A 15,633-nucleotide genomic window follows, 5' to 3' on the forward strand; every position below is an offset into this window, starting at 1 on the left:
CCCCTTTTAGGGCCACCAAAGTGATGCCTCGGCGGTGTTCGCATATCGCTTGCCACCCGTGACACCTCTTTGCAGTTGTTATAGCAGTGCCATTCTTTAACGCCGACAGCTGCGGCTTGCTGCATGCGATTGGAGTGCCCAGGACAGAGTTCCGATCAGCACGATCAGCAGCTGGGCGGAGGAGGGTGGTGGGGAGGGGCACTGGCCTCCCTGCCTATATAGTCTTCTTGTATCACCTCTGCCATCCCCCTATTTTGATTTTTTCATGCAACCTGGTTAAAACAATTATCGATTATAACAATGGAATTTTCGCGGCACTTGAATATTCTTATAAGTGGGTTCGACTGTATGTGGGTTCGACATATCTGGGTTCAACTGTATTTAAAACTTTAATGTAACGAAGTGTGTTTATACATGATTTCAATGTAAAGAAATTTCACTGCTGCTGGCACAGGTTGCTGTGGCTTTTGTCACTGCAGACCATTGAATAATGACACATTGTTACTGCGAGTTTGTTTTATTGTTCACTTGAATGTTACACTGAAATTCTAGTTAATGGCTGGCCAGTGCATACGCAGAGCCATAGACAGAGAGCTTTCATTGTTAGGGGGGGGACCAGCTTTCTGAACCATATATATATATATATATATCATTCTTGCACTTCAAGAAACTTCATGTGACCTCGAAGAAGTGAGTGCTGAAGTGACGGCGCTATATGAGTATATACAAGACCTCATAGTAGGAGACAGTTCAGTTTAACAGTCTGAGTCCTCTCGGTGGTGTAACCTTCCTTAGTGCAATTGTCGCATACGTGGATAATACTGCTAATACTGCTTGGCCTTTTCCGTGAGACTGCAGCTTCTCTGTCTTCTTTTTTCTGTGAGTCCGAGTATAAGCACTGCTGCGCATAACTGCTGTTGATTCTGATTTCGAGTGAATCTGGCTTGGCCTCATTTCGGTTACTTTGTGAATTATACAGTGTTCCCTAACTATCATGCACCAAGACTTAAAAATAGCAGTTCTGCTACTTGAAGAAAACCTAGTGCATATTGTTTCCAGTAATTCTTTCATTACCAAGATTTATTTTGGTAATTGCAAATAATTCTCTAACTCGAGAAGTACTGTCCTAATTTTCAAAGTGTCAATGAGGCATTTTCAGGCACCCCAAAATGACATCTAGCTGCGGTGTTTTCAGCGATGTACTAATTGTGTACAATTTTTACGTGTGGCAAAAAAGCCTCACGAAGTATGACAAATACCATGTGAGTGCGCTTCCACCCGCATCATAAAGCAGCGCTGTCAAATAAACTGATTGAAAGCAACCGCATTGCCTGTCGCAAACCTGAAGAGGCAGCGCATCACCTTAATAGTGGTAGGGAAGAGCACCAGCAGCTGGTTTTGTGGCTTCGCAGCTATTCCTTCCTCCCATTTCTACGTCACACTTATCTGTCTCTCAAGACCGAGTGATCATATTGATAACAAAAGCCCCTTGATAACGCGGCCGAAGCACCACTCTGACCATGCACGAAATGCGAAAAGCAATGTAATAGGCATAGAATGTTTCAAAATCCCGGCTTTGCTCGCGCCACAACGAAAGAGAGCGCACAAAGCTATATTTTGCGTCAGAAACTTGCTTTGGACCAAAGCCAAATTAAAGTGAGCGTATTATTTTTCATGAAAGGGTATACATGCTGCAAAAAAATTTTTGTGTCAAAAAATAAAAGTGAGATAAACAGACCGGGAAGCGACCAACGTGTAGAGAAAAGGCAAAACCGAAGCATCCAAGAAAGTAAATATACCACTTCTAAAGGAGCCGAATTGGCCATCGGGATGTCTTTACACACACACACACACACACACACACACACACACACACACACACACACACACACACACACACACACACACACACACACACACACATGCGCGCGCGCGCACACACACACACACACACACACACACACACACACACACACACACACACACACACACACACACTGAGATTTTAGTGTTCCCTTATTATCTATGAATTCGTAAGCTCCGTTGAACACAAGCCTAGAGGACGTGTTCCAATAGGTCTTCTTTTGCAGCTACGCAGTATTGTGTCCATTTCATCCCATCTTCAGTGGCTTTCTTGATGACTGACTCCAGAACTCTACAGCAGACATCCATTGTCCTTGCCTTGAACTAATCTGACGTCCATCTCGATCATGTAAGCACGATCTTTCACATAACCCCAAAGAAAGAAATCGAGTGGAGAGAGGTCAAGTGACCTAGCCGGCCGATTTACAGGCACGTGCTTTCCCATCTGTTGCGCATGAAAAGTCGCATCCAGCCAGTTTTGTGCTCGGCTGCTGCTTTGTGTGGGTGCCTCATCTTGCTGATACCACAGAAGTGGAAGACGTGACAGTGGGACTTCACTGAGAAACTCATCCACCACTTCCTCAAGGATTTCGTTCATGTAACGCTGTCCAGTCAGCGTGTGTGATCGAAGAAGATGGAGCCAATTATGGCACAGGCATAAATTCTGAACCATGCATTCAGCGTCCACTGGTACTGCTGCCGATTGTGCTTTACCCAGTGTAGATTGGAGTCCCTCCCGTGGTGTGCATTATGCAAATTTACCTAGGCGTTTCTGCGAAAATTGGCTTCATCTGTACACATGATGTTGCTCAAAAAGTCCGGTGACTCATCGGCATTTTATGAGGACCCTCAAGAAATCTAGACGGTTCTACAGGTCCCTATCTTCTAAGCATTGGTGCTGGTTAAGGTGGTACAGGTGAAAGGCCGTCATTTAGAATCCTCCAAACTGATAACTTGGAAATTGGTACCTGGGCGGCCACGTCCCGCACGCTAGCATGAGAGTTTGAGGCCATAAATGCTAGAACATCCATGCGTAGGCTAGAACTAAAAAATTGAGTCCTCCGCCGCTGTTTTTTGAAGCTGCTGCTTTGTCTCAGGTTTTCATGATTTCTGATGATAGTCGATGCGCTTGGTCCATCTCCACACTTCCATGACTGATATGTATATTTGCAGCTTTCCTCTTGTTACCATTTACAGATCTTAAGGCAAGGATCATGTTTACCTTCTACTCATTAGAGAAAGACATGGTGACTGGGGCGAAGCAAAACGCACCTTTAAACCTTTGCACTGACATTGTCAATTCGCTTTTGTGGTGATAGGTTTTTTGGAAAAAAAAACAAAAAAACATCCGTGTACTTTATCTATGCTAACAACAGCTATCACACCTCATTTCCAACTTACACCAAACCCGACATGTTACTTCAGCCGTGGTGGGGCAGATAAAGCACTAGCTTGATCACGTTCACGCCGCGTCCCCAAGCGAGCGACGCTGCTATGACTAAACACGGTCGGTGGACCAAGTATTGTTCGTGGATTCGTCGTGGCCGCCACGGGTTGTTAGAAGCGGTGGAAATCCGGGGAGCTCCTGGAAGATATTTTGCGCTGCCGTCTCACGCAGCTTAGAAGTCATGAACAGATGCGGCGGCCATTGTCTGCAAAGTCAACACTGGGATGAAGAGGCGCCTGCTCGGGGAAAAGCACCATGTCTCCGAGAACCCACTAACCTCGATGTGGTCAGTGAAACCTGTGCAGAAGTGTGTGTAACTGTCCGCCTTAAAGCCGGGTCAGCTACGATGACTTCTAATGCTCAGAGTTTGTAGCAGGTTGAACGGCCATTTTTCCCTCACCTAGGGATCTAGGGAGGACAGACTGTATTTAACGAGCCGTTGGTGGCTCCTCAGAGTGCATTCCTTTTGCAGTCATGTCAGACTGATGAACTCTAACGTTCTCAAGTAAATTCTGTAAATAAACCCATATTACTCGTTCTCATTGAGAACAAGTCTCTCCCTTCAACAACGTCCTCAGCGTGGATAAGTTGGACGACGGCATGGGCGAGCTACAATCTATTTCATGCCCGACTCCAAACATTACAGTCTCCACATGCATTTAGTGCTGGAGGTTGTGTAATCTTGTGTTTCAGTGATGCATTGAAGCAAGAGGGAGACAAACCATTTGCTTCCATCTGCCTGCACTTTTCGGTATAGCATCGTCCCACTGCAGGCGACACTATCAGCCACGAAGGCAGAGTTAACATGAAAACATCATAGGCCTCGCTTTTTACCACCAATGTGAGGATATCGTCGACACAGCATGAAACGGTATCTTTAGTTTTAGACTTTCAAATTTTACAAAATAAATTTCTTTTCTAATTGAAATTTGTTTTTTTTTTTTCTGATTGTCCAATAATTCAGACAACGTTGCTGCCCCTTCCACATAAAAAGAAATCTGTTGGCAACTGTACTTACATAAAGGTCAAATTTCAGTATAATGAAATAAACTGCCGATTTTACTGACGTCGTTACATCTTGGTTTAACTTCTAGAAAATAGATTTCGATGAAAGAAAAACAAGCAAGATAATCTTTGAATTGAAGATCTATGAGTAACATTTCATGTGCCATCAAGGTATTCCGGTTTATTGTCAAGCAATCAATTCAGTTTATTCTTTCCGAAAAACATTGTTAAGCAATGCCATTGATAAGCAGGCAATGTATAGTTGTGTGAAATGTTGTAAATGACATGCTAAATGTCTTATCAGCATGATGCAGTTAGTAATCCCCTTATTGAGTTGCAGGATATATTATATGAGCCTCACAAGGGGATCATTCTTGAGTTTTACAGAATTTTGAAAAATTGCTCGTGGCAGATAGCATAATTCTAGTCCTTGAGCTGGATTATTCAAAAAGAAGGGCATTACTTGTATGAGAAAGCGAAAAGTGCATAATCAACTAATTGACAAAAATTCACTACTTAACTAATTCAGAGGATGGCACGTTGAGATATGTGCCATCAACTAGCGATAAAAATTCACTGTTGTTCCTTGTTCCACTTGCTTTTTATGCGAAGCATACTAGCCGCACAACCACGCTCTTCCTTGCTGCGCCGTGCGCGGCCGCGTAATTACCATATGACGTCATAACAGCTGCAAAAGCGGAGGCTCAACTCGTGCCCTCGCTTGCGGCCGCGTAGCTACATAGCTGGGTCTCAGCTCGTGCGCTCGCCTGCAGTCGCACAGATGGTACTGCGGCCTAACTCCCGCTCCTCCCGCTAGGGCACTGACGTCACAACAGCTGCAAGCCGGGCTCAACTCTTGCGCTCGCCTGCAGTCGCACAGCCGGTGCAGAGGTCTAACTCCCGTTCCTCCCACTAGGGCACTGGCGTCATAACAGCTGTATAAAAGAGCGGCGCGCTCTCGTCGAGGCCAGTTGTATAGCGCGATGGCGGGAAGGGAAAGGGCCGCTCATCAGACCGCAAAGCGCAAGTTACAAGCCACGGAAACGGCCGAAGAACGAGAAGTTCGGCTTGCCAAGCGACGTGCACAGTACGCGGCTAAACAGCAGCATTCCTCCACAGAGTCCGAGGTAAAGGATGAAGTTGCGAGTGTATCTGGGAGTACTTCTACTCGCTCGGAGTGGCGAAATGCAACCAAGCGGAGAATACGTGCCGAAGAAACTCGGAACAGAGGCAACAGCGTCTCGAAAAGGAACGTGCTTACACCACCAGGCTAAACAGTGGTTCAACAACTAAAATAAAGGCTAGTATGCTTCGCATCCTGGGCTTAACCTTAGCTAAGCCACAGCCATTTTTTAACAAAACACTTTTTTATGCTTTGAAGCGCAAAAATAACTGAAATGCCCATGTATTTAGTTGCACACTTTGACAATGAATATTTCGAAACCGTTGTGATCCTGACAATTCATTCTAAGTAAATACGCCTTGCGAACTCACTGGCTACAATTCATTAGTTGTATGTGCCGTGAAGTAATTAAGAAGTTAATGTGATGTATTTTTAATTAGTTGAACATGTGTTTCAATTTCTTGTGCATGTCTGCTTCTTCAAATAATCCAGCTCAAGGACTAGAGTTAGGCTATCTGCCAGAGGCGACTTTTAAAAATTCTGTAAAACTTAAAAATGATCGCCCCAAATATTGATTAGGAAAGCAAGCTGCTGGCTCTCTGCACATCTGTATGAGCACTAAGATTGTCACACCAAGGTGTGGCCTCGGGAACTGGTATGGTGCATGTTCCCTTCCAAACATGCATTAGTGGCACATAGTTAACCTGTTTGTGATAGCATCCTATTTGGAAGATCAAGTCACAGTCATTTTACTACTTTTATTCAGCTTTGTATTTTAGCCTACAGTTGTAAAATGTATTGCTCTATATTTTTTGCACGTGTTGCTGGTGTGTTGGTTTGCAAGTGAGCTTGTTGAGAGTGATAAACAAGATTGTTAACTTAGGTTGTGTAGGTTCTGAACGTCAAAATCAGAACTTAAGACAGTCAAATTTCATTATCTTTGAAGGTGCACAGTCCCATATGACAAAGTTCAGGCACTGCCCCTGCCAGCGCACAAAGGTAAGGATCCATGAGATATAACCTTCCAGCGTAGAAGGTAAAATAAACAACCTTTTGGTAATGTTTCGTAGCACATTTTTACATTACAGTATTGTCTGAATTGATTTTTAGTAAGATGTGTGGAAATTTGGCATTTAATTCAAAACTATCTATTCTTTATATCCTATATGATGCGTGGCACAAGCTCCAAAAATAAAAACTCCACATAACAGGAATGATCTACCTTATGTTGCTTGCTAATTTGCATGTTACAATTATGTTTAATGTCTTGTGAAATATTGTGACTTTTCAGTAGTTAGTGAATGAACAGTGAAATTCGTAAAGCTAGCTCTCTACAGAAAGCTTACAGAAGTAAATACATATGTATAATCTTAAGGTTTCAAGAGAATATCTTCGTTTGTTGAAAATATTGATGGTCTATTAGAACTGTCTGTTTCCTAAGTTTTTCGACTGAGTTTTTTTTTTTTGTTGTTGTTGCTACTCATTTAATATTATGCAGTGTTCTGTGTCACGATCCGCCTGGGTTCATGAACGAGGGAGGGCTCGAGGCACCCTCTGTTAGATAGAAGCTCTGCAGTGTGGTGGTGACGAACGATGACTGACCGCCGAGCAGCTGTGCTCATCGGTGTTTATTGGGTGCGATGACCAATGTTGCCTACCGAGCCTGGCGGGCCAATGAAGATTATGCCCGAGAGGGAGTCACATGCTTGTTACACCCCCTTATCCATAGTTTGTTTGTCGACAACAAAAAAATGTCCAAGGCTAGTACGAGGCTTGGACATTTTTCCTAGCCGGGTCGACAGTGCCTGCTACCCAGGCGAGTAACAGTCCGGTGGTCTCCGCCGTCGAGTACTCTGCGTGGGCACCGGTGTTGACGGGCTAGGTGTGGCAATGCCGGGTGCTGCCTGAGCCAGCCTTGCTTTGTCCGGATGGTCCACAATGGTCGGCCTTGTGAGTAGTGCCGGACTTGACACCGGCCCAACAGGTGCCGCACCACTGGCAACGCTTGCAGCCTCTGAGGTGGGCGGTGCTCCGCTGGAAGCGACTGATGTTGCCGCTGGTCCTCCTGCGGGCTGGAACTCTGAAGTGGCAGTCGAGGGTGCTGGCCAGGTCTCGAGGCGAGACCTGACATGGTCGGCGTGTCGGTGCTACATGGCCCCACCTGGCATGTGAACAAGCAGCAATGAGGCGCTGGCAGGAGACACCACCTGTCTGGCGGACCAGGGTGGGCCAGGATGGAAGTTCCTGGTGAAAACTGGAGCTCTCAACTGCGGCAAAGGCCCGGGACGGCACCCTCGGTCAGCAGTCAGCTTCTGCTTCAGTTGCTTCAGGAGCACTGTGGATTGGAGATCCGGATGCAAGACTTCCAAGGGTGTCTTGACCATCCGACCCAGCAAGAGCTCACAGGGGGCACAGTCAGTGACACTGTGGGGCGTGCTCCAATACTGTAACAGTATCCGGGTAATCTGCTTCCGGAAATCCCCTGTCTGGCTTTTCTTGAGCTTGTCCTTGATGGTTTGCACCACCCGCTCGGCTTCATCGTTTGAAGCAGGGTGGTACGGTGAAACCATCATCTGGCGGATTCCGTTCTTTGTCAGCCAGGCCAGGTACTCTGTGCTGGCGAAAGCAGGACCATTGTCGGACACGACATCCGGCAACCCCTGGGCAGTGAAGACCTGTCATAGCGCTGCAATGGTCACGCCTGCTGATGGAGTGGTGACAGGTAGAACCTCCACCCACTTCGAAAAGGCGTCCACCACCACCAGGAAGTAATGGCCTTTGAAGGGCCCCCCAAAATCCACATGTAGGTGGGATCAGGGTCTCTGTGGGAATACAGGGGGTGATTTCCACATGACATGAGGCCCGCTGATGCTCCTGGCAGATTTGGCAGCCCTGCACCATGTGAGCGATGTCCTGGTCCAAGCCATGCCACCAAACCTGGGACCGGGCCACCATCTTGGTCTTTTCCACACCAGGATGACCTGCGTGCAGCAACTGCAGGACCCTGGACCGGAGACTTTGTGGGATCACCACCCTGGGACCCCACAGTAGGCAGCCCTGCTGCAAGCTCAGCTCAGTGGCGTTGTGGCTATAGGCCTGCTGAACCAATTCCTCCCCACGGGACACCGCCGTGACCACCTGAGACAGGACTGGGTCCCAGCTGGTCGCTTGCGATACCGCAGATCTAGAGAGCACCTCCGGGTACGCATGCTCCAGCATGAACACTTCAGCAGTTTCTGGAACAGCATCAGGCACCTCTGACGGGGCAGGCGGCTCAGGGCATCAGCCGGTCCCAGGTCCTTTCTCTGGCAGTAAACCAGCTGGTAACTCTAAGCACTTTGGGCCTCACTAAGCTAATGATGTTTGATAATTGTTCTCTTATTTGCATTACTGGCCTGAGCCAGATAACCAAAATAATGCAACCACATAATTATGCTTTAGCATGCAAACTGCCAACAGTGGCTGTCAATTTCGCATCGACTACTGTTGTTTCACCTACAATGGCTATGCATGACTGCGCTTTGAAATGCAAACTGCTAAAGGTGCCTTTCAAGCGTGTTCCAAGTACTGTTATTTCATCACAGGGCTCGTCATGCTCGATGGTGGCTTCCCAATAGAGTATTTTGGGCCTTCTGACATTGGCATTATTCATCTCAATAGGCTGGAAAAAACAGTAGGGGCAGCACAACTACCTGGAAGCAGGCCGCCTAACAGGGGCATGTCGCTCTCCATTGCTCTTATTTGTTCAAGTGGCTTGAGGAAATTAACAATGACTGTGCGGTGAAGTAAACCGAGCCGACGGTGTGTTTCTGTTATTGCCTGGCTGCATGTATTGGCCTTTAGGGGCATGTAAAGCTTTACGATGGCTCCAACACGACTGCTATTGTTTTCCTTTCGACACGCAGGCTGCCATCATTGGCGGTCAATTTCGCCTCGGCTGCTGCTACTTCACCATAGGGCCCGTCAACTCGATAATGGCTGCCCTAGTGAGCACTTTGGACCTCACTAAGCTAATGATGTTTTATAACTGTTCTCTTATTTGCATTATTTGCCAGAGCCGGATAACCAAAATAAACGATGCAACCAGATGAATGTGCTTTGGTATGCAGGCTGCTAACAGTGGCTGTCAATTTCGTGTTGACTACTGCTTTTTCTTGTCAAGCTTGACAGTGGCTGCCCGAATGAGCATTTTAAGCCCCACATAGTTATTCAGGGTTTATAATTGTATTTGCATTTGATCAAGTTTCCATGCCAGTACTTTATTGAGCACGATCTGTGCAGGACGTTGCTTTTTCAAAATTGAGCTTCCATTAAAAGGAATATGTCACCAAATGAACTGCTTATTTATTTGAGAGGTCATGGGGGGGTGGTTGGCTGCTGTGAACCCACTGGCAAAGTTTTGGTAGCCCTAATAAGGGCTGATATTTCGTTAATAAGAAGCTGTTATGCTTCCTCGAGTGGCTCAATGCCGGACAGCTCGCAGTTGGAGTCGCTTTCTTCAGTGTCATCTTCACCCACTTGGATGACGATGGGTTGGATGGGGTCACTCCCAGACGTGTCAAGCCTGAACTCTGCCTCCAGGTCTATCACGTGGAGAATGTTCTTCCTCCAGTCTTACGCCATTAAGTGTTTGATTTTTTCCTTCAAGATGTCTTCGACCGTGGACAGCTTAAAGTCTTTGTTGTCCGCAGCGATGCCATTTTCACCTTGCCCACAAGAGCTCGATAGGATTAAATTCACAGTGGTACGGTGGGAGCCCGAGTACAGTGCAACCCCCCCCCCCCTCCATCCTTTTCAGCTGCATTGTCTATGATGTAGCTCAGAAAGTGTGGCTTTACAGATGCTACGAACTCAAACAGAAGATTTTTCACCATCCTTTCACTGTAGGTGATGCTTTTGCTTTTGATCTACTCCGGTATTTTTCCTTCCAAGCTGTCGTCAGTAATTTCTCTTCTCGCTGGGTATAGTAAAGTGCATTGTCCAAAACAACGACGCTACCAGCTGGCAACTTCTGCAGAACGTGATTAAACCATCCCTCGTAGCGATTGCCATCCATTTCTTCGTGGTAGTCGCCTGTTTTTTGACCTCGGAATACATCTAAGCAGCCGTCGACGAAGCCATCCTCTCTGCCGATGTGCGTCTCAATCAGGCGCTGGCCTTTTCCAGAAGTAAAACTCTTTCTTGGGCTAGTTGGTTCATGCTTGAATGAGTAAAGGCAAGGCACAAAAGACAAGGACTGATGAAGGACACAAACGACAGGACCGGCGCCACTCGGGCTTGGGTATTTTGCATACGCACCTGATGTGCCCAGAAGGTGGTTGCAAGATGCCGAAGATGCGTCAAAGAGGAGCCGGTCCTGTCGTTTGTGTCCTTCATTAGTCCTTGTTTTTTGCGCCTTGCCTTTACTCATTCAAGCATGAACCAACTAGCCCAAGAAAGAGTTTTACTTCTGGAAAAGGGTATTTTGCATACGCGCCTGATGTGCCCAGAAGATGGTTGCAAGATGCCGAAGATGTGTCGAAGAGGAGCCGGTCCTGTCGTTTGTGTCCTTCATTAGTCCTTGTCTTTTGCGCCTTGCTTTTACTCATTTTCTAGAAGGTTGTTTCAGACCCGTTAACAGGCCATTTACTCGAGCATACAGGCGTCCATGCTTTTGCACCACAGTGTCTGTCCACACGATCAACTGAGTGTGTCCCGCCGTCACCCATGTCTCGTCCAGAAAAAATATATTTCGGCCTTCCACCCGGTAGCGCACCACGTCACGAAGGTAGCGATTCCGTCATTTAGCGATGTCATCCCAGTCAATAAGCAGCGAATTGTGGCTCCTCTTCACGTGCTTGAATCCAATCTTGACAAGCAGGTGACATACAGTACACCGCTTCAGTGATGGGTGATCCATATGCTTCGAGAACTTGTTAGTTATCTTCTCGGCCGTTGGTATTGACACGCGTATTTATCTTTATCGGGCGACCACGTTTCGCCGCCTAACAAATGTTATCGCACAGCGCGGGACGCGCCTGCATGCATCCGAAGTTTCTGGAAAGTTATCGATGCTTCTATCCGGTTGTCTGTTGTCGCCGAACCTTGTGCTATCAGATTTCATCGCTTGACGCGAATGTTGTAGAACTTTGTGGAAGGCACGCGGGTCCTAACGATTAGTCTGGAAGATTCGACGACTGCAGTATAAAAGCCGACGCGCTTGACCTGCTGATCAGATTTTCGACGATCGCCGACTGTGTTCGCCGCTATCGTTGTGCTTTAAGTGTATCCTGTTTTGTGGGCACAGGTTCGCCCAATAAAAGCTAGTTTTGTCTTTCACAGTACTGCTACTGTGTTCTTTCTTCACCGTCACTACCACGTGACAGTATCGTTGTGGTGAAAGAGGTTGTGCACACATGACCTCAGCAGGCACAACGTGAAGCTGTCATACTTCGTCCTGCGTCGTCTTTTCTCCGCATTTCGTAGGCGCTTTTGCGAGGGCGTCGACAGTTTGCAACCAGAAATGTGCGACGCTTTGGCCTCCCTCCTCACCTTGAACACAGTGCTTTCGTTGACACCGAGCATCTCGGCTACAAACTTGGTCGTGGCCTCCGCGCTGCATTCAGGCTCCCCGTTACGCAATACGAGGATCATGTTGTGTGAATCGCTATCCAGGATATGGCCACTCTTGTTATTCTTGTCGAGGCTTCTTGGTGGTGTGGACATCGAGGTGACACAAAGCTTATTCAGAAACAAAGTCCGAAGTCAGCTCGCTGGGCTCCACGGCGAGAAACTCGCACGCAATGCCTTGCGCGAATGGGCGAGATTGCAGGCTTGCAAAAAAAATAATAATAATAATAATGAAAAGGAAAAAAAAATTGTGACAACACAAAACCAAAAAATATGTTTTATGCTATTTAAAACCAAGAGTATTTATTTAAAACGATAAATGAACCATTCTTGTACCTTCCTGCCTCGACCGTATTCTCGCCCCAGGTTTGTAATGGTTGTAATGGTGTTTTATATAAGTACTTTTTCAATAGCAACTGATTCATTTTAAGCTTGAAAAACGAGTAGTAGATACGCCGTGTGCATGTGAACAAGCGCAAAAGCCTTGCGGAGCTGCTCTTTCTACCTTTGTCACTTGCAATGAAGCTAAAGAGCAGACGACGGGCAGCGTTGTAGAAGGCACGAGGATATTTTTCTGTTGCTATCCGGCATGTGCTGTCGCACATGAGAGCTTTACTAAACAAGTCATCAAAATGGAAAAGTCGTTATTTACACCGAGAATTACTCGTTTCAGGAGCAAGGTTTTTCAAGCAGGTCTATATAAGTCGCGGAGGCAATCGGCTGTCGCGCTTCGGTCATCTGGGCGGGGCCTCCCCTTTTTTCTAAAATTGTATCCGACTATAGTCGAAGTACATGGTTCTTGTTATTTCGCATAACCCCCGTGTTATATGCTATATATTGCGAATCTGTAAAGATTTGCTATCCAGATGTGCAATTAAAAAAGAAAAAGTTTTCTGAATGCCTTTTTGTATTTACTGCCTGAACTTAGTGTTCAGTTAACTTCGCCATTGTACATACTTGTTATGCGGTGAATCATGTTAAAAGAGGGGAAAGGGGCCAGTGTCGCGAGACAAGGTATGTGCTCTTTAATTATACACAGCTTGCACATATGTTGTCTCTGTCCAAGCCAAAAAGTCAACAGGAAAACCACTAGCTTATTGGATTATTGAACATGTTGGTGCTATAAGTGTATTGTTGCTATATGAGTACCATATTTACTCGAATCTAATGCACACTTTTTTTTCCAATAAAATGGGTCTAAAAATTGCATGCGCATTAGAATCGAGTGCCACCCTAAATCTGCGTTACCATACTGCCATCGGCATTTCGAAATGGCCTCTTTCTACACGCGTTGAGCCTAGCTGTCGTAGCTTCCTCCATTTGCTTTAGTAGGTGTGCTTAGGTTAGTACACCATCCGTCTCCCCGTTTTCTGCGTTTGCTCTGTCAGCCTGGAAGTGCCAACCGCGAAGACACTCGATGCCGGAGTTGAAAGAAAAGTGATCATGTGTGCGGAGACTGATGGAAATCAGGCCACATCATGGGTGTTCGGAGTTCCCGAAACTTGCGTGTGGGACTGCCGCAAACAGAGCAGGCGTTCTACTCAAGTAGCTGCTGTGTATGGCGCGGTCACGCGGCCCCTATCTTGAAATGATATGCAGTGGAGACAGCCTATGCATCTAGGTGCACCATGCTGCATTCTCGTCGCTTAGTTCACGTTGAAGTGAGAGACTCCACAATGGCCAATTCGCTCGCACCTGCTACAGCACTTCCTAACTCCAGTGTCTTGATAAAAGTTTCCGCGGTCACTGAGTGAGATGTGTTCATGTTTGCTTGTGCGCGCGTGACGCCATGCTTGTAAATTTAATAAGTGAATGTGTAAAAGTTTATACGGCTGATAAAACTGCTGTCCTTACTTTTCATATAGCTGTCTACTAATTTGCTATCACAATCGACGCTTCGGCTTTTGGGCGAAGCTGCTACTTTTTCTATTTATCGCAACTTTAGTGTATTGGGAGTAAATCTTTTTGTTCCAAATTAGAGAAAGTTGTATTTCTGTATGAGAGAATGAGGTGTGCAGTGCTGTAAAGGACTTTTCTTTTTTTTAGGTCACAGCAAACGGCTGCGCGTTACAATAAAGTAAATACAATATTTGCAGTATAAATGCATTGGTCCTATAGGCATATTTTTCTAACAGGTGTATTGATTTTGTCGGCCTACTAGACTTTTAGGCGTATTGGTTCAATGGGCTATCAGCTTGATAAAGCAATAGTTGCATCGTAAGGCGATCATGCCCATGCATGCTAGCACAATAGGAACATGTGCGCCACGATAAAACTTGCTGTACTTAAAGGGATACTAAAGGCAAATACTAAGTCGACGTGGACTGTTTAAATACCATTCCAGTGACCTTGTAACGCTTGTCTCGCGCCAACGAAAGGCTTAGTTTACGCGAAAATTGTATCTGAAGGATCCGAATACCTTTTTCGACATTCAAATCTCCAGCCACTCAACCGGGGGAATGGTGATGTTGCACACGCTATCACCACCCTTTGCTGCCGTTGGTGAATAAAACGGCACCCGACAGATGGCGGCACCGAGCCAAGACAGAGCAGTGGATTCACCGCTGCAGCTGCTTTTTGGTCAAGTAGTGTAGACCGTTCGGGCATCCTGTGACATCACATGGAAGTTGAATTTTCTGCTACTTGCAGTTTGTGCGAGTTTCGTGAGCCAGCAAAACCAGCGCAGCACTGCACGATCAGGAAAGTATTGAAACATGAAAGTGTGGGCAGCGCAGAGTTCAGCAAAAACGAAACCTTTTGACTGCCCCCATCGTTGTCAATGAAAATTTCAATGAGTTCTTTTTCTAAACATGAAATGAAACTGGACAAGTAGCACTTTATTTCATATTATAATACAATATGAGGATGTTTTTGGAATGAGTAGTTGAGTACTAGTGACAGAATTTAACTGAGGAGTGCTTTCATCATCGGGCAAGTGCTTGAATGTCCCGGGGGAGTCTCTAATCAGTTCCTGCATTTACCTCAATTTCTCGATTGTTAAGGCTCTGTTCACGATAATATTTATGCCTTGGAGATTCTTTAGCAGTAATCTATCACTTTAGCATGACTTAGTATTTGCCTTTAGTGTACCTTTAATTCACGCTCTGTGGGACACACTTAGATATGCAGTACAATAGCCACAAAAAAGGCAGACATAAAGACAATGCTAAATCCAAAATTATGCCGAACTGTCGTACAACTAGATTAGAGTAACTTCTGGCACAGGCTTTAGACAGTTTTGGATGTGGCCCCAGAGACAGCAAGAAAGAAATAAAAAGCACACAGCTGCTTTGAACTGCAGAAACTATCAGTAGAAGACTTGAAAGTACCACTGCTGTGTCAGGGCGCCCCGTCTATTTTTGTAAATCATGTCAAGTTACGTCAACATATTGTATATCACAACCAATACTATATTGATACTCCTGGCAAACTTTGGTGGCAGTAGATGAGGCAGTGAGCATGTCCAATGCAGAAATGGTGGTCAGTTGGGCAGCATTTTGTGCTTTCACGGGGAACGTTGTTGTAGTCGTCATGCTGGCTCTACTTCAAGTTTGGCATTACTGACACTCCACATTGCATTCGCTGT

General features: G+C 46.0%; 1 protein-coding gene across 1 annotated transcript in view; it reads left to right on the forward strand.

The window, feature by feature from the left end:
- LOC139052070 (uncharacterized) overlaps nucleotides 1-15,633 on the forward strand; it is a 117,985-nt gene that overhangs the window by 13,875 nt on the left and 88,477 nt on the right. The window contains exon 3 of the mRNA XM_070529139.1: nucleotides 6,385-6,437. Coding sequence (XP_070385240.1) covers nucleotides 6,385-6,437 — 53 coding nt within the window. The remainder of the gene's footprint in view (nucleotides 1-6,384; nucleotides 6,438-15,633) is intronic.

This window comes from Dermacentor albipictus, unplaced genomic scaffold (genome assembly GCF_038994185.2).
Source record: "Dermacentor albipictus isolate Rhodes 1998 colony unplaced genomic scaffold, USDA_Dalb.pri_finalv2 scaffold_17, whole genome shotgun sequence".
NCBI classification, from domain to species: domain Eukaryota; kingdom Metazoa; phylum Arthropoda; class Arachnida; order Ixodida; family Ixodidae; genus Dermacentor; species Dermacentor albipictus.